The sequence below is a fragment of the Papio anubis genome, chromosome 12 (assembly GCF_008728515.1).
Source record: "Papio anubis isolate 15944 chromosome 12, Panubis1.0, whole genome shotgun sequence".
Classification (NCBI taxonomy): Eukaryota; Metazoa; Chordata; class Mammalia; order Primates; family Cercopithecidae; genus Papio; species Papio anubis.
In genome coordinates this window covers 8,949,321-8,975,938 of record NC_044987.1, presented here as the reverse complement: position 1 = coordinate 8,975,938, position 26,618 = coordinate 8,949,321, and the positions used below count along the sequence as shown (strand labels likewise).

The 26,618-nt window shown below is 40.4% G+C and overlaps 2 protein-coding genes across 8 annotated transcripts; one reads left to right on the top strand and one right to left on the bottom strand.

The window, feature by feature from the left end:
- The first annotated feature begins 9,791 nt into the window (after positions 1-9,791).
- On the top strand, positions 9,792-23,424 carry HYLS1 (HYLS1 centriolar and ciliogenesis associated). 7 transcript variants are annotated; one of them, XM_003910924.5, is made up of 4 exons: positions 11,403-11,523; positions 14,188-14,237; positions 21,889-21,943; positions 22,125-23,424. In XM_003910924.5, the coding sequence occupies exon 4, from the start codon at positions 22,150-22,152 to the stop codon at positions 23,047-23,049; it is 900 nt and encodes a 299-aa protein (XP_003910973.1). In that variant the 5' UTR covers positions 11,403-11,523; positions 14,188-14,237; positions 21,889-21,943; positions 22,125-22,149; the 3' UTR covers positions 23,050-23,424. The 7 variants fall into 7 exon arrangements, with proteins under 7 accessions (XP_017804567.1, XP_017804566.1, XP_003910972.1 ...); XM_017949075.3 differs by having other exon boundaries at positions 21,889-23,424; XM_009187613.4 differs by lacking the exon at positions 21,889-21,943 and having other exon boundaries at positions 11,408-11,525; positions 14,189-14,237.
- PUS3 (pseudouridine synthase 3) lies at positions 16,252-26,618 on the bottom strand. Its single transcript, XM_009187612.4, has 5 exons — positions 26,521-26,618; positions 25,620-25,818; positions 18,682-19,105; positions 17,999-18,564; positions 16,252-17,057 (listed from the first exon to the last, which is right to left on the bottom strand). Exons 3-5 carry the CDS (start codon positions 19,057-19,059, stop codon positions 16,556-16,558), a joined length of 1,446 nt encoding a protein of 481 aa, XP_009185876.2. The 5' UTR covers positions 19,060-19,105; positions 25,620-25,818; positions 26,521-26,618; the 3' UTR covers positions 16,252-16,555.

Sequence of the window (26,618 nt, the reverse complement as noted above, 5' to 3'; positions counted from 1 at the left end):
CATCACAATTAAAAAGGCCTTTAGAGAAACAAGAAGTAAAACACATTCAAAAGCTAGCAGAAGGCAAGAAATAACTAAGATCAGAGCAGAACTGAAGAATAGGAGACACAAAAACCATGCAAAAATCAATGGATCCAGGGCTGGTTTTGAAATAACAAAATTGATAGACAGCAAGACCTAGTAAAGAAGAAAGAGAGAAAAGTCAAATAGATGCAATAAAAAATGATAAAGGGATATCACCACCGACCCACAGAAATACAAACTACCATCAGAGAATACTATAGGCACCTCTATGCAAATAAACTAGAAAACCTAGAAGAAATGGATAATTTCCTGGACACTTACACTCTCCCAAGACTACACAGGAAGAAGTTGAATCTCCTGAGATATAGACCAATAACAGGCTCTGAAGTTGAGGCAATAATTAATAGCCTACCAACCAAAAAAAGTGCAGGACCTGATGGATTCACAGCCAAATTCTACCAGAGGTACAAAGAGGAGCTGGTACCATTCCTTCTGAAACTATTCCAATCAATAGAAAAAGAGGGAATCCTCCCTAACTCATTTTATGAGGCCAGCATCTTCCTGATACCAAAGCCTGGTAGAGACACAACAAAAAAAGAGAATTTTAGACCAATATCCCTGATGAACATCGATGCAGAATCCTCAATAAAATACTGGCAAACCGAATCCAGCAGCACATCAAAAAGCTTATCCACCACGATCAAGTTGGCTTCATCCCTGGGATGCAAGGCTGGTTCAATATACACAAATCAATAAATGTAATCCATCACATAAACAGCACCAAAGACAAAAACCACATGATTATCTCAATAGATGCAGAAAAGGCCTTTGACAAAATTTTACAGCCCTTCATGCTAAAAACTCTCAATAAACTAGGTATTGATGGGATGTATTTCAAAATAATAAGAGCTATTTATGACAAACCCACAGCCAATACATACTGAATGGGCAAAAACTGGAAACATTCCCTTTGAAAACAGGGCAGTAGTCCTGTTAGGAAAGATTAGCGAATGCCATAGTAATATACGGGAATATAGCACAAGGGAATGCTGTTTTCTGTCATTTTCTAGGAGCAAAAAGCCTTTCTCAATAATCATTTCTCTACCCTTCCTCTGGGAAACACGTGGTATTTCTAGGTCAATAGCGCCACCTAGTGGAACAGGAAGCCTCTCCATGAGGCACCTTGTCGATCCATTGCTACAACACTCTAGCCTCCCAATTCTCCTCCCTTTTTGCACCCCTATACTAGAGACCAGGCTTTATGCCACTTCTGTGAATGGGAAAACTCCGCCTTCAACAATTAGAAGGAAAATGTCCTCCAAAGCCAAATTTTAGTTCTGATACTGCCCCATCAGTAGGAAAACCGCCATTAGGTCCCTAAGTTCTTTTAAGGCAGCTATTCTGCCCCCAGTTAAAACAGTACTTAATTAGCAAGGAGATTTTAAGTCCAGAAGTTAACCAGAACCATTCTCTAAGGGTAAACCATTCTCTAAATACCTGAGATTGGGTAATTCAGAAAGAAAAGAGGTTTATTTAGCTCAAGGTTCTGCAGGCTTGGAAGTTCAAGGACATGGCCACCCTGGCTTCTGGTGAAGGTGTCATAACATGGCAGAAAAGGTCAAAGGAGAAGAGAACAGGTACAAAGAGAGAAAACCTGAAGAGCATCCAGGCTTTATAACAACCAACTCTTATGGGAACTAATCCATTCTTGTGAGAACTAATCCAGTGTTGCCAGAGTGAGAATGCAAAGCCATTTCATGAGGGATCCACCCCCAAAACCCAAACACTTCCCACTAGGTCCCACAGCCCAACATCACCACATAGAGGATCAAATTTCAACATGAGTTTTGGTGGAGACAAACAAACCACATCCAAACCATATCCACCTTATACAAAAATTAACTCAGGATGGATCACAGACTTAAATATATAAAATGTAAAACTATATAAAACTTTTAGAAAAAAATGAGAAAATTTTGGGGATTTAGAGCTAAGTAAAGAGTTCTTAGACTTACCACTAAATGTATGATCCATAAAAGGAAAAATTAATTAGTTGGACTTAATAAAATTTAAAAGTTTTGCTTGGTGAAAGGCCCTACTAAGGGCATAAAAATACAACCTATAGATCAGGAGAAAGTATTTTCATACCACCTGTTTGGCAAAAGACTAGTATCTAGAACATATAAAGAACTCTCAAAATTCAACACTAAAAACATAAATAAAATTAGAAAATGGGCAAAAGACATGAAACAGTTCACTAAAGAGAATATTCAAATGATGAATGCATGAGATTTTCAACATTATTAGCTACATTTAATTTAACGTAAATTAAAACCACAATGAAATGTTACTACATACCTAGGGGGTGGCTGAAATTAAAAGCTGACAGTATCAAATGCTGGCGAGGATGCACAAAAACTGGATCATTCATACACCACTGATGGGAATGTAAAATGTACATGGAAAATAAATTAGTTTGGCAGTTTCTTTTAAAACTAAACATGCAACTACCATATAGCCAGGCAACTGTACTCTTGGGCATTTATTCGAGAGAGATGAAAACATATTCACACAAAAATCTGTATGTGAATGTTTATAGTAACACTGTTTGCAATTGCAAAAAAAAAAAAAAAAAAAAGTGGAAATAATCCAGATGTCCCCCAGCGGGTAAATGTTTAAACAAACTGTGATACATCCATGCCATGGAATACTGCTCAACAGTGGAAAAGAACAACCTGGATGAATCTCCAGATAATTTTTTGAGTGAAAAAAAATCCCAAAAGTTCTATACTGTATGATTCCATTTAAATAGGAAGTCAGGGTGGAAAGATATTGGGTGTGGATATAAAATGGCAATATGAGTGAACCTTGTTCTTTATCTTGACCTTATCAATGTTAATATCCTTGTGTGATATTGTAGCATGGTTTTGCAAGATGTTACCAGTGAAGATAATTGGGTAAAGTGACAGAGGATCTCTTATTTCTAAAAATTTAAGAAGTAAGCCAGATACAAAGAAATAGGATGTAAAGAAAACCTCATTCATGAGTTCATGTCCTTTGCAGAGACATGGATGAGGCTGGAAACCATCATTCTCAGCAAACTAACACAGGGACAGAAAACCAAACACTGCATGTTCTCACTCATAAGTGGTAGTTGAACAGTGAGAACACATGGACACAGGGAGGGGAACATCACACACTGGGGCCTGTCAGGGGGCGGGGAGCAAGGGGAAGGAGAGCATTAGGACAAATAACTAATACACGCGGGGCTTAAAACCTAGATGATGGTTGATGGGTTCAGCAAACCACCATGGTACATGTATACCTATGTAACAAACCTGCATGTTCTGCACATGTATCCCAGAACTTAAAGTAAAATTTTAAAAAAAGAAGAAGAAGAAATACAAGAAAACCTCATTCACAGTCTGGCGCATCTAGTCTTCCTTTTATTTAGAATAGTTGATTCTCAATCCTGGATGTTGTTAACTCCCACAGTAGACTTTTGGTGATGTCAGGAGACATTTCCGATGGTCACAATGGAAAGAGTGCTGCTGAATCTAGGGGGTAGAGGCCAGGAATGCTGCCAAACATCCTAATATGCACAGAACAGCCCCCATAACGAAGAAGTGTCAAGACAAAAATGTCAATAGTGCTGAGGTTGAGAAACCCTGATTTACAACATTAATATCTTTCACTCTATCCCTCCCAAATGAGGAATCTCATTGATTATTAGTAATTTCAGGACAGGAACTAAGTAAAATAAATTACTAAGTGAAAGGAAATAACTAAATGTTTTTTTCCTGAGGGATAAAGGCTAAAATTACCAAAAATGAAAATAAATCAAAATTAATTCAACCAAACTTGATTTTCATTGTACATGTAGCAATACTAGATGTTATGAATAACAACAAATATAACACATATGCTGCCCCAAAAAGCTTGATATTCTTGAGAGAATAAGACACATATACTTGGAAAAGTAGTAACAGTAAGGCAAAATATAAGTAAAAATGCTTAATATGTAAATAAGAATAATTGAGAATAACAAACTTGAGTTGCCGTTAAACAATAGATTTAAGAAGAAAAGAATTTTAGAATAGAAAGCAATTAACAATATCTCATTTAACTATTGATTTTGTAGGTGAAATAGCTGAAACACAGACTAACTTATCCAAATTATGAAAGCAAATTACTGAGACCAGAACTCTAGTCTCCTGATTCCTGTTCCTTTGTTGCTGCTTCCTGTATAACACACTGCCTTTGTGATTGCTGGAAAGAGACATAAACACAGAAGGCCCTGTATGACTATCAGTGGAAATGTACATCATCTCTTCATCATCATCATCCTGTAGCAATGCTAGACATTGTGAATACTAGATGTTGATTCTCAATCCTGGATATTGTTGACCCCATGGTGGATTGGACATTTGGTGATGTCTGGAGACAGTTTTGATTGTCCACCATCATCGCAGCTGACATTTGAGTGTTTAGTAAACATACTGGTGAAGGTCTCACATTATGAAATATCAGAAAGTAAGATTGGAAAGGAAAGAGCAGCTCAAGAAGAAAAGACTCAACAGAATAATAACAGTCTCAATCTAAATGTTGTAGGTGTTAAATGACAAAAGCAAGTGCTACAGAAATTTCAACGATGGTCAGATTCCAATGGCTGAAGGGTAGTTAGGCTTGGCAGAAGAGGTGAGTTGGAGCTGAGAATTCAATAGCTCCATGGGATTCGGAAGGAGACGAGAGGACAATCTAGGTAAAGAAGGCAGTATAGGGCACAGAGTTAAATAAGCCAAGTGGCTTTCAGGACAGCGAAGAAACAAAACTAGCTAGAATAGAGGACTTGAGTAGAGGGGAAATAAGACTGAAAAGGCAGGATGGCTCCAGATTGTGCAGGAACCCAGGGAAACTGAATTTACTCTGGCAAACATAAATCACTGCAAGTGCTTAAGCAAAATAACTTGATTAAAGTTTTAGGAAGATTCATCTGGCAATGATGTAGGATGGATTGAGCCAAAAGAGATATAAGGGAAGGCAGGGAGCTATTCATCTAATAAGAATAAGAATGAAGAATAACAATACTATACAGTATCTATAATGTATTTAGTTATTATTACTTGGCAGACACTGTGCTAACATGCACTTTTTAATTTAATTCTCACCACAACCCCATAAAAGAAATTGAGTTAGTGAAACTTTTTTCCCCTCCACTCTCACATACCACTCAACACAACACTTGCGACACCACATGTATGGGAGTTATTTCCCCACACACCAAGCAATCAACTCTGCAGTGGACATCAGCTGGGTGTCTTCTAGTTCCATTGTGATTCTATCTACTTCGAAATAGGGTCAGAGCTGGAAGAGGTACCTAGGGCAAGCATGTGAGAGGGGGTATGAAGCTTCCATGCCCTCTCTGGGCATGCCACCCTCAAGGAACCTCTATATGTTCAACTATTCGGAAGCTCCCCACAAGCTATCCTTTTAACTTTTTATGGAAACTGTATTGCATAGGCATGATTGATTACATTGGTCATTGGTGATCAACTCAGTCTGTAGCCTGTCTCCCCTCCCTGGTGACCGGGACATAGGGCTGAAAGTTCCAACCAATTCTAATCATGCCTTGGTCTTTCTGGTGACCAGCCCCCATCCTGCAACCAGTCATCTCCCTAGCATTCAAAAGCCACTCTTATCATTTAGGAGATTTCAAAGGTGAGATTTCTAGCCTAGGTGAGATGTCGCCCAGGCTACAGTGCAGTGGTGTGATCATAGCTCACTACAGCCTCTACCTCCCGCGCTCAAGCATATTATCCCCATTTTGTAAGTGAGAAAATTTAGTCAAAGAGAGGCTAAGTAACTTGTCCTTTTCACAAACTAGGGGGTAGAGAAGACAGAATTTGTGCCTAGATAATGTGACACCATAATATGAGCTTATATTCTTAACTATACCATGTAAACAAAGTATGGGAGGCCATTGTTTGGACTAGCCTCCTGCATTAGGTCCCAAGAGACCAAACAAACCAGAATGAAGTCATTCAAATAGGTGCCACATAATCAAACTGACATCTGAAACAGGCCGGTTTTCCAAAAACAGAAGATTCGTAGCAACCAATCAGGAGTACGGTTTACCTAAGCTAGCATGATGAGGATGTTCCCTGTTTTAACACTATAAGGAAAGAAATTTTGAACCGACCAATCTACTTTTTGTTCCATTTCTGCTTTCTTCTACCCTTTTCTGCCTATGAAGCCAAACTCTTCTACTCACTTCATCTGAACACTCATTCTATTTTATAAAATGAGGTGTTGTTTGATTCTGGGATCACAAGTAAGAGCCAATTTGAACTTGAAGCTAAATTTGCTGTAACTGTATCTTTTGATAACCATGTCCTCCCATATTATTAAATGTGTTACTGAAAGAATCCAAGAATGAAATAATTAGGACTGAAATAGTAATCAGTAGCAAAAAGGGAATGGAAAGGAGAGTAATAAAGCTTAATAATGTAATGTTTATTAGAAAAATGAGGATGAGAAAAAGTAAAAAATGATTAAATGTTGGGAGTGATCAATACCACAGATACAAACAGGGGAAATCACACGGTGAATCCAGAGGGGAAAGATTAAGTAATAAAAATTTCAGGTATTTGGGAGGCCGAGGCAGGCAGATCATGAGGTCAGGAGATCGAGACCATCCTTGCTAACACAGTGAAACCCTGTCTCTACTAAAAATACAAAAAAATTAGCCAGGCGTGGTGGCAGGCACCTGTAGTACCAGCTACTCGGGAGGCTGAAGCAGGAGAATGGCATGAACCCAGGAGGCGGAGCTTGCAGTGAGCAGAGATCGCGCCACTGCACTCCAGCCTGGGCGACAGAGCGAGACTCCGTCTCAAAAAAAAAAAAAAAAATTCAGACATGTTGCATGCGGGAGGATGAAAAGACATCTATGTAGAGACGCTAGAATACAGCTAAGGTAGATATTAGAAACTCAGGAGAAAGGTAAGGACTAGAAATACAGATTTTGAAATTACTCCATATAAAATGGATAGTGGAAGCAACAAAACCATTAAGCTCTCCAAGATTTAAAAAAACAAAAACAGGGCCGGGCGCGGTGGCTCAAGTCTGTAATCCCAGCACTTTGGGAGGCCGAGACGGGCGGATCACGAGGTCAGGAGATCGAGACCATCCTGGCTAACACGGTGAAACCCCGTCTCTACTAAAAATACAAAAACTTAGCCGGGCGAGGTGGCGGGCGCCTGTAGTCCCAGCTACTCGGGAGGCTGAGGCAGGAGAATGGCGTAAACCCGGGAGGCGGAGCTTGCAGTGAGCTGAGATCCGGCCACTGCACTCCAGCCTGGGCGACTGAGCGAGACTCCTTCTCAAAAAAAAAAAAAAAAAAAAAAAAACAGAAAGGATCAACACTTGGGGTACAGCAGTAGTTGAGAGGCGGAAGAGAGCTGGGAGGAGAGCCAGGACAAGGTACCCTGAGTTCCACGAATGAGAGTTTCAGGACAGGGCAGTGAACACACTTGGTACCACACAGGCTGCCTTCTTTCATTCTGTACTTTCTCCCTGGAAGACCTTGTTCTTACCCTTTACTTAAACCACATCCACCTATATGCAAACGAGTCATACATCCACATCACTAGGCCATATGTTTCATCTAAGCTCCAAGCTCAGTCCTCATTCTTTTTTACTTCTTCAAAGTAGGTTAATAACTTGTCCTCATCACAAACAGGGAGTAGAGGAGGCAGATTTTGTGCCTAGATAATATGACACCATAATATGAGCTTATATTCTACCTACTTTTATCTCCACCTGGAGGCCCCCAGGGTATCTCAAATTCTACATGCCCAAAATCTAACTCTGTCTCTCAAAACACGGTTTTCTTCCTGTATTCCCTATCTCAGAAAACAGAATCCAGTTGTGCAAACAGGAATCCTATGAATAATCCATGACCTGCCTCTCTTTCACATCCCAACCCCAGTCAATCCATTTCAAGTCATCATGAGTTTTAGCAACTAACTACCTCTATCGCCTTCTTGAAATCTCTGGCTATTATCCTCCTGGCCTAAGCTACCACAGTCTTCCACCTGGAATAATGTAACTGTCTCCCACTTGGACTTCACATATAATCTTCCCCTCTTCAAATCCATTCTCCTCAGTGCTGCCAACAGATAACTTCAAATGTAAATCTGAATATATAGCCCTTATCTGACTAAGTCAAGCCCCAACCCTGCTTAAAACACTTCAGTTTCTAGAGCTCTTATCAAATCTCTTGCCTTGGCCTGCAGGACCTGCACGATTTGACCCTTGCCTATCTCTCAGTCTCATCTCTACCATTATTTTCTTTGCTGGTCTTTATGTTTCTTGACTCTTCCATTCTCATAGACCTTTGAGTATGCTATTCCCGCTACCTAGCAAACTCCTTTCACCCTCTTCACTTCCCTCCACGTCCTTTCACCTACTTATCCTTCAATTCTTGGTTTAGTGACCCTGTGCCAAATCTCCCTATTATTAAATGTTCTCATTGAACCATTTGCCTCTCCTTAGCATTGAACACAACTGTAATTTTATAATACAGTTGCCCCTTGAACAACACAAGTTTGAACTCACAGGTTCACTTATATGTGAATTTTTTTCAACAAAAGGCAATGGAAAATACAGTATTTGAGAAATGTGAAACCTGGGTATACAGAGGGCCAACTTCTCATATAAGTGAGTCTGTAGGTCTAACTTGAGGACTTAAGTATGCATGGATTTTTGGCATATGCAGGGGCCCTGAAACCAATACCCAGATTACACTGAGGGACAACTGTAATTTGTGATTATTTGATCAGTGTCAATTTCTCCTATCAGACCAAAATCTCCATGAGGGCAGAAATTGTGTCTTTTTATTCACTATCAAATCACTAAGACATAGCACAGTACTAACCACGGGGGTTCATTAAATACTTGCAGAATTGATTATCAAATACTTTTAAGAAGTAAAAAAGAATGAGGGCTGAGCAAGACAACTGGAGCTGACTATCAAGATCACTGGTGACCTTTGAAAGTACAGTTTGAATATACTGATGAGGGTAGAATCCAGAATGTAAGGACTTAAGGAGCAACTGAGCAAAGAAAATAGGGGAGAGAGGATGGGCAAAAAGGCTGACAGAAGGGAGCAGCAGTGTCAAGGGAAAGCTGGTTATTTTCATGTTGTTATTCTTTATGCCATTATTGTTCTGCCTTCAATACCGAGAAGACTTAAACAGAGAAGAACTGAAAATATTAGAGACACGATGTAATCAGTCAGATAAGGGAGGACTATAGTTGAAGAAGTTTGTCTGAAAATGTCAACAAAGAGGTGAGGTAAGCAAAGATATCATAAAGGAGTGGTTAACTTGGCCGGGCGCGGTGGCTCACGCCTGTAATCCCCACACTTTGGGAGGCCGAGGCGGGTGGATCACCTGAGGTCAGGAGTTCAAGACCAGCCTGGCCAACATGGCAAAACCCCGTCTCTAATAAAAATACCAAAATTAGCTAGGCACGGTGGCACGCGCCTGTAATACCAGCCACTCAGGAGGCTGAGGCAGGAGAATCACTTGAACCCAGGAGGCGGAGGCTGCAGTGGGTTGAGATCGCGCCATTGCACTCTAACCTGGGCGACAAGAACGAGATTCTGTTTCAAAAAAAAAAAAAAAATAGGAGCGGTTACCTTAAGCATGATGATATAACCAGTTGGAAGCAATATCTGAGTGCATAAAGAAGTTGATGAGTTGATAAACCAACAACACCTAATTAGGGAAAGCATACGGAAGAGAGCTGTGTTGCAATCAAAAGGTAAGGAAGCCATGTTAAACGACACCGCTTAGATGTAATCAGCAAAATCCAGATTACGGGAGATTGTACAGGACCAATCACCTGGTTCCTTTGACAAATAAATTGCAAGGAAAAAAAAAATGAAGGAGGAATTTAAAGAATAAAAGAAGCTTAAGAACATATGGATTTGACATATCACATGGATTTGACTGGATCCTGACCCAGGTAAGCAGACTAAAAAAAAAAAAGACAAGCAGAAAATTGAACTCTGGATATTTGATGATAGCAAGAAAACATATTAAGTACTTCAGGTGTGATAATAATATTATGGTATGCTTTTAAGACGTCCTTTAATTTTCCAGAGATTATACTGAAATATTTAGATTTCAGATACTTTGTATTTGCTTCAAAACAATACAAGACAAGGTATGTGGTTAGTGATATAGAAGTAACAAGACGGGTCATAAGTTAATCATTGCTGAATCTGATATTGAGTTCACTGGGCTTCATTATGTATGGCTTTTCAAAATTTGTTTGAAATTTTCCATAACAAATTTTTAAGATGAGATTTGGTTTGCAGAGTAAGATTTTCTTCTATATACTGTATTTTAAGTGGTCTTGGTTAAAGTTTCTTGTTTAAGGTTTGACCTGGGTTCAGTAGATTTCTGGGAACCACAAGCATTATTAAATCAGATCTAAGAAAAATTGGAGGACTAAATAATCCACAAAAAAACCAGGGTTGGGTAGAACACAAGATACCACTTGAAATATGAAATATGCAGGAGTAGATCCTTCAAGTTGCTATGTATTAAAGGTTTTCAAAGATCAACATTTAATATAAAGGATAACAAGAAACTAATTGGGGCAACGCACGGTGGCTCACGCTGGAAATCCCAGCACTTTGGCAGGTGGAGGCCGGCGGATCGCTTGAGGTCGGGAGTTCAAGACTAGCCTGGCCAACATGGTGAAACCCCGTTCTCTACTAAAAATACAAAAATTAGCTAGCTGTGGTGGCACACACCTGTAGTCTCAGCTACTCAGGAGGAGCTCAGTGCGCCGGGGCTTCATACAGCCGCTCTGTCAGGCCTCAGGGGCACGTCTAGAGCGCCCAGGCAGACGGTTGGAACCGTGCCCTGAGCGCCTTCCCCTCCCGGCACCACTGGCCCCGCAGCAGCCAGCAGTTGAGAAGGGCGGAGGCTGATTCCAATGAGGTGGCAGAACGTTAGGCGGCCTCTCCAAAATCCCAGCTACCTCGCCGTTAGCCAAAGTTTGAGAGTTTTCTCCTTCTCTTCGAGGGCCCAACCTCCCTTCCAGACTTACTACACCGGAGGCATCGCAGCAACAACTGCTGCCTGCACGCCTCAGCTAGGCGGGCTCGGATATCCATTTTTAGGGCAGCATGCGAAATCCCGGGCATGCTCCCGCTTGCAGAGAAGGCCAAGAGAAAATGTGCGCCAATCAGGATGCAGACTTGGAGGACGTTTACCCTCAGGACCAATAAGAGGGACGGTGGGCGGGGCTAAGGGTGCCGGTTCGCTCTCGGGATTTAAACCTCAGCGGCCGGCGGTTAACGGCAGGCGCGGCGCGTGGGGGGAAGTGCGCCTGCGCCAGCTACGCTAACGCTAACAGAATCTGCGGTGCTCTGCCGGCGGCTGGCAGGACGCGGTGTAGAGAGAGTGGACTTCGGCGACGCGGGTAAGCCAGGCGAAGGCCGGAAGCGGCGGGACGCGGGGACCTGGTGACTGCCGGCCCACTGCCGCGGGAGCTCTCGCTCCTTTTCCCACCTTCGGGATGGTGCAGAGTGGCAGCTTCCCTCCCTGGTTTCCAGGTCCTGCCTGGCGAGCAGTCCCGAACCTCGGCGTTCCTGAGGAAGGCGGCCCGGGCAGCGTGAGCTACAGGCGCTGTGCGCGGCGGGCCGCGGCCCCTGGAGGTAGCGGTGTGCGCTGGCCGCCGCCGCCGTCTTTGTCCTGGTGGTCTCCCTCAGCTTCTGGGCCGCGCCCCTGGGACCAGGCGGAGGCCGGCCACGGCCCCGGGACTGGAGCGGAGTCCCCGAAGGCCGCTGGCGATCCGGGTCCTAGCCACGCCCGCGGCCAGGCGGGGCGACTGCGAGCTTTGCCATTGAAAGGCGGAGCGTGTCTTGTCGCCTTCTAGCTGCAGCTTTTGTGAATTGCCGCATGGAACCGTCCAAGGTGTTTGCCCACCCCGAAATGGAAGTAAATCTTTTCTATTCTAAACAGTCTACAATCTCACTAAGCATGCAAAGGAAAACATTAAGATATCTTTTTAGATTGGTAAGATTTTTCAGTACCCAATGCTGGTGAGAAAGTGGAGAAATAAAAGCAAGCACTTTTATGCCCTGTGTGTTGGGAATAATCCGTTTTTTCTAGAGGGCAGTTTGGCATTATAAATCAGAATTCAGGACGGCCGCGGTGGCTCACGCCTGTTATCCCAGCACTTTGGGAGGCCGAGGCGGGCGGATCACTTGAGATTGGGAGTTTGAAACCAGCTGGCAAACATGGTGAAACCACGTCTCTACTAAAAATAGAAAAAAAAAATTGGACGGGCGTGGTGGCGGGTGCTTGTGCTCTCAGCTACTTGGGAGGCTGAGGCAGGAGAATCGCTTGAACCTGCGAGACGGAGGTTGCAGTGAGCTGAGATCACTGCCTGGGCGACAGAGACTCGAGTCAAACAATAATAATGCCAAACTGCCTTCTGGAAAAAGGGATTATCCCCAACACACAGGGCAGAATAAGGACGCTTGTTTTTATTTCTTCACACACTCGCCAGCACTGGGTATTGAAAAATCTTACCAATCTGAAATGGTGTCTTAATGCTTTTATACACATTATTGAGATTGAACAAGTTTTCTGTTTATTAATTTTTGTTGTTAACAAACAGACTTTGACTTTGTGCCCAGGCTGCAGTGCAGTGGCCAGATCATAGCTCATTGCAGCCTCAAACTCCAGGGTTCAAGCGGTCCTCCTGCTTCAGCCCCCATTGTACTGAGACTACAGGCTTACGCTACCATGCCTAATCTTTTTTTCTTTTTCTTTGAGAGATGGGGGTCTTGCTGTGTTGCACAGGTTGGTCTTTAACTACTTCCCAGCCCCAAGCGATCCTCCCACCTCAGCCTCCAAAGTGCTGGAATTACAGGCATGAACCACTGCGCCCAGCCTGTTTATTAGTTATTATTTCTTTGGTAAAGCATCTGTCTTTTCTCCCTTATCTTACTGATATGTGTACCCTTTAATAGCTTTCTAAGAGGAATTCAAATTACTGATATTTAAACCTGTTACAAGTATTTCTCCCAGTTTGTTGTCTCTTTTGCCTTCATTATGGTATTGTTTGCCTTTGTGGTAGGATGTTTTGTTTTAATACTATGATTCCTTAAGCTGCTTGCTTACCTCCCCAGAGGTAGAGAAATTTGTTATAACTGCAATAGCCTCCCTGTAACAGTCTACTGACCCAGTCCCTTTATCTCAATTTAAAGTCTTCGCCCCTTCTCCCCTTGAAATCCTTTTGATTGTAACTAGCTAAACCTAGGATGCTGAGTCACTGAGATTTTTCGAGAGAAGATATCATTAGGTATTTTGGTCAACGTTGTCTGTGTTTACAAAATACAAGTTGCTCTAGCTTTTATGTGAAAGTTTCCCTGTAAAGAGAAAGGATTGTTCTATCTTTTATATTACAAAGAGAAGGAACTGACAGTTACCTATGGACCTTATTAAAGTTTGTATTTTATTTATTGTTTGCAAACACCATCTTCATATGTTCAAGGAAAAAAATAGGATGTGACACAGTTGAAATGCAGAGGAAATAACACATTAATCACTGTATAGTAGGACACATGCCATTAAAACAAAAAAAAAAACTAGCTCTTGGCTTTACTGCCAAAAGTCTTCCTGGCCCAAACAGAGTCTCACAAATGGTTATTTATGTATAGATATATAAAAAGTGTCATTTAAATTTCACAACCTATTGAAATAATTCCTTTATTCTAACATTTATTTAGTCCCTACCATGGGTCAGAGACTTCGGAATTTGTACAAATGCTGCCTAAGAGAACAAGTAACTTTGCAAAGTTGCATTTGGGGGCTTCCCATTTGTTCCACCTGTGATGACTGTCTTGACTTTTTCTATGGCAACTACCAAAAATGTAGTCACTAAATTCTTACTCTTCTAGATCGGATAGTATAATCTAGCCAAACTTGAAAGGATTTTACTTAAGATCTAAGACCCTGATCTTCTGATTCCTTTGCTTCTACACAGTATCCTAACAATGACTTTTGGTTAGTGCATTTTGTTCCATGTATCACTGCTTCAGAGTTAATTTTTTTAAGCTCTATTCTTCTTTTCTAGGTTTTTTTTTTAATTGAATGTAAATGCCAATCAAGATACATTGAAATAAGGTAAGAAATTCAGAAAAAAAAAAAAACTTTGGTTTGCACTTACATGTTTTATTCCACCATGATCATTGATTACATGAAAAAGAGGATCTTTAAATCAAAATCAAAGGCCAAATTATATTTTAAGAATACTCAGGGCATGATGAAGTGTTGATAGACTAGGACCCAAAAAGCAGTGATAATGATTCAAATCCAGAAGACTTGGATGATACAATGGGCAATTTTGAATAAATCTTAAGTAATTTTGTACCACTATTTCCCCATCTCTAAAATGGGGATATTTTCTGGTTCCCTCTCTGTTAGGATATAACAGCTATTATAATGTACTTTTCAGTACTACAGGGTCACCTCACCGTTTGTATGCTATTTTACTTCCTAAATCTGGAACTCTTTCAGTGAAGTTTTATTTCTGTGGTCCACCCCCTGCTGGGCTTCTGTAGAAATTATGGAGTATTAGTTTATGTTTATATATTAGTATTGTTTTTAATTGTCCCATGTGTTATTTGCACTAGCAGCTGGAGGATAGAAAACATATTTGTATACCTGGAGTCTTGAACATGGGTAGGAAATAACTAATTATTGGTTGGTAAGTAAAACTTTGGATCTCATAAACATGGTAGAAGTGTAAATTATAGGATCAGGGTCTTAGATCTTAAGTAAAATCCTTTCAACGTTGACTAGATTGTACTATCCAATCTAGAAGAGTAAGAATTTAGTGACTACATAAGTCAAAACAGTCATCGTAGGTAGAATAAACAAGAAGCCTTCAAATGTAAGTTTGTAAAATTACTCGTTCTCTGAGGTAGCATTTGTAAAAATTCCAAATGTGGATAACACACGCTGCAATTATGAAAATTATTTTTGAGGAAGAAGGTCTGAGTTCAAATTTTGATGTTTATTATTTTCATGGCTGCAAAGCATAATGTATTTAAGACAACTTTGAGTTCTTTTGAATAAATACTGGTGTTCACAAGTAATATTTTGAGGGTCACTTATTAACTTTGCTTTGAGAACAAGCAAAGCCCCATCTCATTTTTCCTCTCTCAGTATGTGGTACTACCCGCCACTCATTTTGCTCACATCTGAAACTTAGGAGTTATCTAGAAAGCCTCCCTAGTTTTGAACAGCATATTCACTGAGTTCTGTTGTTTCTACTTTCTTAATCTGAAATTTCTACTTATCTCCCTTCACCTCACTAAAAGTCTCTTCTAGGCCATTTCATCATCCATTGCCTCCATTACTCCAACAGCCCCCTAATTTGTCACAATGCCTCCAATCTTGCCCTCTTCCCATCCACAAAACACTCAGAGCAATATTTTTGCCACACAATTCTGTTGGGCATGTAAATTATTTCAGTGGCCCTGCAAAATCTAAGCTTTTTAAGGAATGCCTTTGCTCTACAAATGTGACCTTTGGTTACCTTTTTAAACTACGTTCTTGCCACTCTCAAGCCATATTAAAGAATTCACAGTTGCCTGAATGCATATCCTGTCATCTCTAACCCTTTATACAACTGTATCTTCTGCCTTCTGACACACTTAAAGTGGTTATCCTCACTTTAACTGGCTCCCACTTGTTCTGTAAGATTTAGCTTTAATATCTCCTCTATAAGAACTTCCGTATAGTCACTAGCCCAAGGCTTGGCAAACACCATGGCCCATGAACTATGAGTGCTTTTTACATTTGTAAAGGATTGTAAAAATACGTATGCAATGGACATCATTTGTGGTTCACAAAGCCTAAAACATTTACTCTTTAATCCTTCACAGAAACATTTACCAACCTTTGCACTAGATTTATATGCTTTGTAAGATAACGTACTGTGCTTTATTCATTTAGTTAACTTCCAGGTAGGTGCCTGGCATTAAACCAATTTATCCAATCTTTAATTAAATGAATTTAATATTCTTAAATTCTGTCTTAGAAAATAAGACACTCAGGTGAAGCAGTTTATGAAAATTCAGATGAGTAGTGAATAACTTATCTGCTTTGGGGGAGAAAAACACAACAAATTAGATACTTGCAGGATTACGCTTTAATTAATTTGAATACAAGGCACAGGTTTCCAGGTGTACGTAAATACGTCTCCATTTTACGACTGCTTTTTGCTTCTTTAATCTCTTAATCCTTTTGGAACGGGATTAAGAGAGTATTTGAAATTTCTTATTAAAGCAATAACTTCCTTAATAGGGCTTTAGTCTTTTTGCTTTTTTTTTTGAGAGCTGATCATCTGAATTCCTAGTACTTGCAAGTACATTTTTTTTTTCCTTTCTGTCCACCTACCATTAGGTGGTTCCTAGATCCTGGCAAATTGTCTATGGTTAAATGATGCTTTTAATTTCTGTGTCAACACAGACCTTCTTTGTTGGTGTCTCCAAATTAGTATTCTCTTCCTCTATTATGTCATTACAGTCCCTTTTGGCTTTTGTTTCTTCCTCATGGAATAAATGTGGGTGCTCAATTCGTCCCCTACGTACAAAATGCTGAATCCGGGATTCCAATCCTTGGCATTTAGGACGGTCCATGAGGGGCTTATATGTGCGCATCTTCACTCCTTCTACAAAGGCACTGGTCTGCTTTATGACAGAGGGCTTAACATTTCCCCATTCTGTCATTCTATCCATCTTTGGTCCAATTCCACATGGTACTGCAACAGAGTCCAGTCCTTGTAGCATACTATACAACATGTGAGTTTTGACAGCATGATTAGCCCACAGTTGTTGTAGGTGGGTAATATTGAACTCCTGAGCCTCCTGGTCATAGATCCACTTGACATTTTCAAACTTACAGTCATATAAGACTAGAGGAAATTCTACAGCCATACTAGAGAAAAAGAAAAGAAAGGGTTTGAGAATACATAGCAGCCATCTAACAGTTCTTTAAAATCTAAGGGTTAGTTGCATTAAGGGAGCCGGGTAGGAGGTCACCGTTGATGTTAATATTGACTAATAGCTGAGAAAATATCTCACCATCCCTAACCTTGAACACCTTTATTACAATAATGAAAAATGCAACAAATCATAGACCAACCTGATCTATGTTAGGTAAATGTCAGTGCTAACAAGACATGGCTCCATCATACTGCTATAAAATTTAAAACAGCTGGCATTTTTTCCAAATTTGTTAATAGCATTGCAATTTTGTATAGTATGGGTAAAATTACTGGTATCTATCTCAGCCTGTTCTCAAAATAAAAATCTTGACTATTCTTTCTTTCCTACCGTTTCAGAAATACGAAACTAGGAAAAATTTAGAAGTACAGTAGGATGACTACTCAGTAATATAAAACAAGCAAGATTTAATATGAATAGTTTGTTCATTTTAATTTTACCACATCCTAACAATAATACCTCAACATAAATTCAGAAACAACAAAGATGTAGAAATTAATGTCCTTTTACTTAAGGAGCCTGGTCAAAACACCTGTCTCTTTACTCATGGGATAGAACAATGAGAGGAAATTAGAATATACTGCTGTCTCTTACATGTTCATAACATTCTACAATTCAGATTAAAGCTTCATGAAGGCAGAATCAGTGACCATTATTTAGATAGTTACGGGGGAGAGGAGGATATGCTATTTTTTGTTTGGTTTTTTGTTTTTGTTTTTGAGACAGTCTCCCTCTGTCACCCAGGCTAGGATGCAGTGGTCCAATCTCAGCTCAGTGCAACCTCCGCCTCCTGGCTTCAAGTTATTCTTTGCCTCAGCCTCCTGAGTAGCTGGGACTACAGCCATACGCCATTTGTTTTTGTTTTTAACTCACCTATATTGAGGCTTCTGGGGATTTTTCTCTATATTCAGCAGCTCATCAATAATCTCTGGCTTCTCCATTCCTTGGCCAATCAGAAAGAGGATAGCCATCATACATCGGACTTGATGATAAAGGAATGCCTGGCCAGTCACTTCAAACTGACATAACTGGAAAGGTTCTTGCCATCTCCCCTCACCTGGGCTCTGGCCCACTAGCTGTACTTGAGCAGACAGAATAGTCCTCTGAAAATTAATCACACCATTGGCTACATCCATTTTACACAAGTTCCTGAAATCATGGGTGCCAACATACTTTTGAGCTGCATAATCCATGGCTACAATATCTAAATCAGCACGAGGGAAAAAATAGCGGTAAGTCCGCTCAAGACAGCTGAACCTAGCACTGAAGCTTGGTTCTACAGGGGCCCAGGCCAATATACGGATGTCTGGAGGGAGTACCCGATTAAGAATGTGGGTATAACGGATCTCTTCAGCAGTAGCATTTGCTTCCTCTTTTACATTAAAGTCCTCAGAATCCCTGCCCCTTGGAAATTGAGAGCGAAGGTCAAGTGAAATCACCTGTGGAGTTAGACAAAGATACTGGGTTTTAGAGACACAAATAATCTCAGTATTCAGTGTGTATACCTAGAATATCCTAGTATTGCTTGCTTTGAGAAACAGTGTATTGGCCCTTACCTGTCCAAAGGCACTAACTCCTTTGTCTGTTCTCCCACATCGGTGATAATTGGATGTCTGTCTGCTTTCTACTAGTCGAGTCTTAGTTAGAGCCTCAAACAGTTTCTCTTCAATGGTATTATTTGTGTTTTCCTGACTAGCAAAGCCCTGGTATCCCCAGCCCATATAGGCTATTCTTAGGGCTACATGTCTTCGGCCATGAGCACTGAAATCAAATGCACGCTTAGTTTTTCCAGCTCCTGATGAATTTTCTCTAATGTTTGAGTCCTCTTTATTTTTGGTCTGTTCCTTTCTAAGTCTTTGCACCTCTTGCTCCAGTTCTTGTACTCTTTTTAGGAGTTTTTCAGTCTGGTTTCTGTCTGTGTCATTATCAGCCATGATACAACAGCCCCAGGAGTAAAGGGATCATACAGGTCCACCCTGTCTGAAAAGAGAGCAAAGGGATACAACAGTTTCAGTGCCAGTTCCTTTGATGATGTTCCAATGGTATATAAAATTTAATTTAACGCCCAAAGAATATACTTTTGCTTTTCCAGGGATACAAGCATTAGCTTTATTGTGGGTTGATCATCCATAGATATTCTTTTCAATCCCTTCTGGCCAGTTCACAGAGGGAAAGAACTATTATTCAGCTGTCATTATTAAGGTTTCATTAAAGCAGTCAAAATTTAGGGAGAATGTCTATAGATTTCATTTCTCTATCTTCACTGAATTGATTGAGGACTGATGTTACAAATATTTTTTCTCTAAAACATTTCCATTTGATTTCTCATTGTATTCAATTCTCTAGTCATAAGATTTCTTTATATGGGCTACTTATGTCTGCTCTGGGTTTCTACTGCTTTCCATTATTTCAAATAAATGACTTGTATGTTCCATCATCTAATATTCGTTAGATGAATATTAGGTGGTGCAGTAGAAGCTAGCCTAACTGAAGAAGCTTACTGATGGTTGTATTTCACATTGGAAGTAGAAGCTAGAGACAAGATTTTCTCACTTTAAGCCTTTTTGATGAGAGGAAAAAAGGTAATTAAGCACACTGACCCCTTTTTAAAGCTGAATTAAATGCATATTAGATTTCCGTACCTCTAATAGTTTAAAAAGTCAGTCTGATGTAATGTAGATGTCAGTGTAGAAATTCCTGTTATATTTCAATAATCTGAGGACAAGTATATTACATCCTTAAAATTGGGATGGTCCTAGACAATCTGTGACTGATGGTTACTTTAGTTAGAGAAGACCATCTCCACATCTGTTCTAAGGCTATATTATCTAAGTGTAGGTAGCTTAGTTTTTTACTCTGAGTTTCTATATCTATAACAGATTAAAAGTTTAAATTGTAAAAAATGAAACTGAAAGTACTAGAAGAAAACATGGAATAACGTTTTTCTTAAATTCTGGAATAGGAAAGGCATTTCTAAGCAAAACAGTCTAGAAACCCAGAAACTGTAGAAAAACAAAAGATGTAACCTAAAAGTAAAAATTTCTCCCAGCAAAAAATAAAGTCAAAAGGCAAAAAACAAACTGAGAAGAAAAAAATAAGTGATGGTGAAGTGCTATCTTCCTTAATATGTAAGTATTTCATGAATATATAAATCAGTTTTAATGAAAAAGAAAAAAATCCAGCAACTTGAGAGATGGACAAAGACCAAGCATTTCAAACAAAAAGAAAAAAGCTTATAAAAATATTTGTTAAAATTTCTAAATGCTCAGTTTTACTCAGCTGAAATAAATGCAAAAGGATATGAACTATTTTTCAAGGAAGTGACTGCAAAGACAAAGTTTGATAGTATACCACTTTGGAGAGGGAATAGAGAAACAAGCTCTGTTAATATATGGTCAGTACAGCTTCTTTGAAGGTAAACATTTTGGCAACAGCTCTCAAAATTGAATATATACATGCCTTTTGGCCCACATCTCCCATGTCTAGAAATTTAACCCATTCATATGCTTGCACAAATAGATAAAAACTTGCAAGATACTTGTTTTAGCATCAGTAAACCTATAAACCTAAATCACAACAGTAAGGGAATGGCTGAATAAATGTATGGTATATTCATACACTGGAATTCCGCACAACATAAAATGAAGAAGGTCGGCCTGTGCTGATATATATAGCTGGATAACCAAGATTATCTTTAAGGTTCAGAAGAGTTGTGTAGTGTTCTCCTTTATGGTATAAAAAAATAAAAGTACATGTGAATATGGAAAATTTCTGGATAATCATAAGAAATTGCCTTTGAGAGTAAAAATTGGTGGGGGAGGGAACGTCCTTGCTTAAAATTATCATGTGCATGTATTAGTTTTTCGGTTTAAAAAGAAAAACAGTGGGGACGCAGGAAATAGTGGACAGTAGATACCTATCTCAGATCCAGACAGGAAACTAGCATTGGGTATGTGGCTGATTGATGTGGGTACTAAGTTATTTCAGACACTAGAATAAACAGATTTAGCTGGCAACTGAAGATGCGTTAAAATTACTAAGACAGCTGGGCGCGGTGGCTCACGCATGTAATCCCAGCACTTTGGGAGGCCAAGGCGGGTGGGGTGCCTGAGGTCAGGCGTTTGAGACCAGCCTGGCTAACATGGTAAAACCCTGTCTCTACTAAAAATTCAAAAATTAGCTGGGCATGGTGGCCCACGCCTGTAATACTCCCAGTTACGCCGGAGTCTTAGGCAGGAAAATCGCTTGAACCCGGGAGTGGAGGTTGCAGTGAGCCAAGATCGGGCCACTGCGCTCCAGCTTAGGCGGCAGCAAGTCTTCATCTCAAAAAAAAAAAAAAAAAAATTACTAAAGCATAGAAATTATATGTATGCATATATATATACACATTATATGTGTGTGTGAGAACACAACACTGCTTTTACGATTTTTTTTTTTAGATCAAATCACTCTTTTATGGTTAAAAGCGGGAACTCAGTCTGAAGCCAAACTGCTTGAGTTAGAATTTCAGCTCCACTACTTACTAGCTGAGTAACCTTGGGCAAGTTATTTAACTTCTCTGTGCCTCATGTTATTCATCTGTGAAAAGCAGATAATCCCACAGCTGAAAATTACATGAATTAATAAATGTAAAGCACATAGGACAACAGCAGGCATATAAAATACTCCCTAAGTACCTGTTACACAGTGTACATTAAGCAGTATGCCCCATATCATGTAGTTTCAAGCTTTTCTTATGCCAGAACTATACTGTCCTGTTTTAGGACCTGAAGATGGCAAGACAGTAGAAAGCAGGAGTAAGAGTGGAAATGAAAGCAGGTAATAGATTACCTAGAACTGAGTTAAGGCCCCTCTAAACTGTTCTGATACTACCCTGTATTGAATTTATGATTGCCTTAGCCATTCTTTCTCCACTTGACTGCTATAAAATAGAAGGGAATGAGCAATTTATGAGCTGGGAATTTATTATCAGAAAACTGACCAATGTTATCTCTTGCAGAAGGTCCTACAGTGTAGGGGAAGCAATGGAAGAACTTCTACCTGATAGACAAATATGGGCTACTATGGATCCAGAAGAACGAATGTTGGCAGCTGCTACAGCTTTTACCCACATCTGTGCAGGGCAGGGTGAAGGAGATGTTAGGAGAGAAGCCCAATCTATCCAATATGATCCCTACAGTAAAGCTTCAATAGCCCCAGGAAAGCGACCTACTCTTCCTGTGCAACTACAGTACCCACATGTAGAAAGTAATGTCACTTCAGAAACAGTCTCTGAGGCCTCCCAAAGACTCCGAAAGCCAGTGATGAAGAGAAAGGTGCTGCGTAGAAAGCCAGATGGGGAAGTATTAGTAACAGATGAGTCGATTATCAGTGAATCAGAATCTGGTACAGAAAACGATCAGGGTCTCTGGGACTTAAGACAAAGGCTGATGAATGTGCAGTTCCAGGAAGACAAGGAATCTTCATTTGATATTTCACAAAAATTTAATCCACCACATGAATACCAAAGAATTTCTCAAGATCAGCTCATTTGCTCTCTACAAAGAGAAGGAATGGGCTCTCCAGCTTACGAACAAGACCTCATTGTTGCCAGCAGACCCAAGTCCTTTATTCTCCCAAAGCTGGACCAGTTAAGCCGAAACCGGGGCAAGACAGACCGGGTAGCCCGGTATTTTGAGTACAAACGGGACTGGGACTCAATACGTTTACCTGGTGAAGATCATAGGAAGGAATTACGCTGGGGTGTCCGAGAGCAGATGCTTTGTCGAGCAGAACCCCAATCCAAACCTCAGCACATATATGTCCCAAACAATTATCTAGTACCAACGGAGAAGAAAAGGTCTGCACTCCGTTGGGGTGTTCGTTGTGACCTTGCAAATGGTGTCATACCCAGGAAGCTTCCCTTCCCTCTTTCTCCTTCTTAAATCTTTTTAAACTTCTTTCACAGGATTGTTTGAGATAACCCGGCTCTTTATATCGTTCCTTTTAAATAGAAACAATTGTCTTGAAAAGCTCTTAGAAACATCTTACGGTAAGGACTTCACCTATCATTGGTCTTTCCTAGCTATATATCACATTGGTTATCAGATAATACTTCCAAATTGCCACTCAAATTCAGCAGTTCCAAGATAAATCATCAGAAAGAACAACATACCTGGTATTTCTATTTTATCAAATTAGTAAGGGCCCTTTGTGTCCTGTAACCTTTTTTACCTATCATTGTGAGTTGCTGTACTTTAATGTGTGTTTTTTAAGTTGCTGGGCATTACACTTATCAATTAAAGTATTTTGGAAATTCATGAACTTGAACATTATTTAATGAAATACTTGCCTAAGATGATCTTGAACCTGGGCTATGATGAGAGCTCATAAGAAGGAACAAAAACCTGCCTTTTACACAGTCCTCAAGGATGGGAGAGGTTAACAACATAGCCCTCATTACTAAAGGTATACAACAAATCCAAGTAGTTTTATTTAAATAATGCCCCAAAACAGTACCATATAACATACAGGATTCAAACTTGTTTTATTTCAGAATTACTTCAAAAATATTTTGCCTGCCAGCTGTTTTTCTGGAATACCATGCTTTTTATAATTTGCCCGAGATTTTTGTAGGAATTATGCCTCACTTGGAAGACTATTCCTACTCCAGTAGAATTTCAAACTAGTAACATTTGGAATCAGATGCAAAATTAAATACCGGTATGAACCTACTTAGCCTGTGTGGGTGCAGATCAAAATATGAATTCTGTTCACCTTAAATTGTACTTTATCTGTTCCTGATATTTCTAACCCAACGGGGACCATCTAAAATCTAAAAGTTGTCAGTTTTAACACCAGAGGCCAGAAGAATGATGGCACAGTTTGCTTGTTCACAGAGAAAAAGCTCTAACATAAAGGTGAATGACCTTGCCTGTTACTATCTGCGAAAATCACTTTCCCTATAACATTTAAAGCCACATAATTCACATATTCACCCAGTTCTGTTTGTTAGGCATTTGTCAGGAAAAGAAGTAATCAACAACTCAGATGCATGTAGGATATACTCACCGCAAATAAGTAGAAACTGCAAACTGTCCACCAACAGTGGAATAGTAAATGTTTTTAAAGGTATTAGAATATTCAATAGTCATTGGGAATCTTGGGGAAAGTAATATGGGAAGGTGCAAATTAAGTGAAATATAAACACAGGATGATCTCAGTACACACAGGGAAAGATCAAAACCTAACTCCTGAGTAGTGGGATTAAAGGTAATTTGTATTTACACCTCGGTTTTCTATGAGGTCAAAAATTACATGGTGATTTTAACATGCAAAACACTCCAATTATTTATTTGGATCTCAAAAGTCCATCCAGTATTACCAAAGTCTCCAAAGTTAACTAGTTCATCTCCCCTGCTAATTAAAGAACTAGGCCAGAGAGTGAGTCTAGTTGGTTATAAGGCAGATTTGTGGCAAAAACAGGACTTGGTACACTACAGTGCTTTTTCCAGCACACCTTATCCTTCTTCAGGGTGAAGTGCAGTAGTTCCCAAGCAGATGTTTAAGGTAACACCTTGGCCAGGGCTGCCAAGTGACCACAAAGAGGGAATTCGTGTGTCCCCTAAGTTTTACAAACTAAAACAGCCATCCCCAGATGTTCCATACATTGGGCAGGACGCCGTGGCTCACGCCTGTCATCCCAACATTTTGAGAAGCCAAGACGGAGGATCGCTCGAGGCCGGGAGCTCGAGACCAACCTGGGCAACAGAGCGAGACCATCTCTACAAAAAATTAAAAACTAGCCTGCCAAGATGGCGCGCGCCTGTAGTCCCAGCTAGTCGGAGCCTGAGGTGGAAGGATCGCTTGAGCTCAGGAGGTCGAGGCTGCAGTGAGCAGTGATCACGGCACTGCACTCTGCCTGGGGGACAGTCTCAAAAAAAAAAAAGAAAAGAAAAGAAAAAAGGTCTAATCTCAGGAACCAGTGGGTTAACACAAATAGCATTCCTCTTGATAAACTTTATATTAATCCAAAGGGAAGAAGAGGGAGTACTGTCCAAAGGATTAGCAGACACGCACTATGATCACTAGAAAGCAATCGTGCTCTGTGTGTAAGGCAATCCCCAAAATAATTTGAAAATTGCTGCCACAGCTTCCCACATAATCCTGGGTTCTCAACTTCTACTGTTTTATGAGCATCCATTTCTAAGTGGGGCAGCAGAGCACTTTTGTACTTCACAGTACAAGGACCACTGAAGCTGCCGTCACAACGGAATTAAAGACGCCCCGACTGCGGCGAGTTTCCGCCGGGAGCTCCAGAAAGTACCAGGCACAAAAGAAAAATACATGGTCTTAAGCGATGTCTCATTTCCAGACACCAATGCTTTCCTGAAAAGACCAAAGTATGTGAAAGAGGGCAAAAAGAAGACAACAGACAACCGTTCAGCACTGTGTCCATTTGTCCCTTCCCCTGGGGAACCCAGAAAGTAACCCACCCCAAAAATCCCACACTTACTTTCCGGTAGCCGGCCGCGCAGCGTTTCCCAGACAGGAAGCTGTCGCTGTGCGTCTTCTGCGCAGGCGCCCGAGCCCTCTGGGAAGTGTAGTCCACGTTTGTGGGAAATGTAGTTCTGAGAACCGAGCTTGCTGCTAGAATCTACCTCAAGTTTTCTAGTCCAACTACCGTTTCTCCACCAACAAGGGAGAATCTGGGCCTGTGGCAGGACAGCAATAAAAGGAGGAATTCTAGTGCTACGCTAAACTAATAGAAAAAAAGGTAATTTTTCAAATGTCTGCTATCCTTATACGAAAACTAAAACATTGAAGATGCTGGCTCGATTTTGTACCTAGTTAAATGAGAAGAAAGTTACCATTGAGAGACGAAAACATTTACTATTAGAATTAAAAGCTGAAATGAATATGATAATCTCAAAACAAACGACTAGGTGCCCTGAGAGTGACCGCACAGAGCCGGGAGCGTTGCTTCAGCACCACGGAGAGATCATGACTGCAGTTTCGTGTGTTTTTGTATTTTCGCCCCCAATTCCAGAAATGCTGATCAAAATCTCAAAATTACAATTAGAAAACTGGGGGGCGGGCGGGAGGTGGAATTTGGTTCTTTCTTCCAAATTGAGCAGTCATTAAATCATTAGTACCAGGGATCCAGGGATCTATCCCGTATTATGCAAACGCATGTAGGACGTAGAGATTATACCGAGAGGAAATGTTTTTAACAAGAGACCACATTTCAAATAAAAGGTTTAAAAAGCCTATGTGAAACATCACAGGTATCTAGGGCAAGAACAGCAGTTAGAGCTTCAACAGCTCTGCTTCCTTTCCGCAACTGTGCCCCCGAGGTCATTCGTCATATCAAATTCATCAGATATTGTCTCCACTTTTCTAAGCAATTCGCTAACCTTTCTGACATCTTGTGATGCGAAGGCGGAAATTTCCAGGAAAATGGGCACCGGGCGTAAAGCGCGGCGGGGGGTGCGGAGAGCTCCTGCCTGGAGGG

What these genes read in the sequence shown, in the direction of transcription:
- PUS3 (XM_009187612.4), bottom strand. Translation starts at nt 19,059, where the DNA reads ATGGCTGATAATGACACAGACAGAAACCAGACTGAAAAACTCCTAAAA. An exon ending in GAGTTAGTGCCTTTGGACAG is followed by an intron (nt 18,565 to 18,681) that starts GTAAGGGCCAAT and finishes CTAACTCCACAG; the next exon opens with GTGATTTCACTTGACCTTCG. An exon ending in CCCCAGAAGCCTCAATATAG is followed by an intron (nt 17,058 to 17,998) that starts GTGAGTTAAAAA and finishes CTTTTTCTCTAG; the next exon opens with TATGGCTGTAGAATTTCCTC.
- HYLS1 (XM_017949075.3), top strand. Translation starts at nt 22,012, where the DNA reads ATGATTGCCTTAGCCATTCTTTCTCCACTTGACTGCTATAAAATAGAA.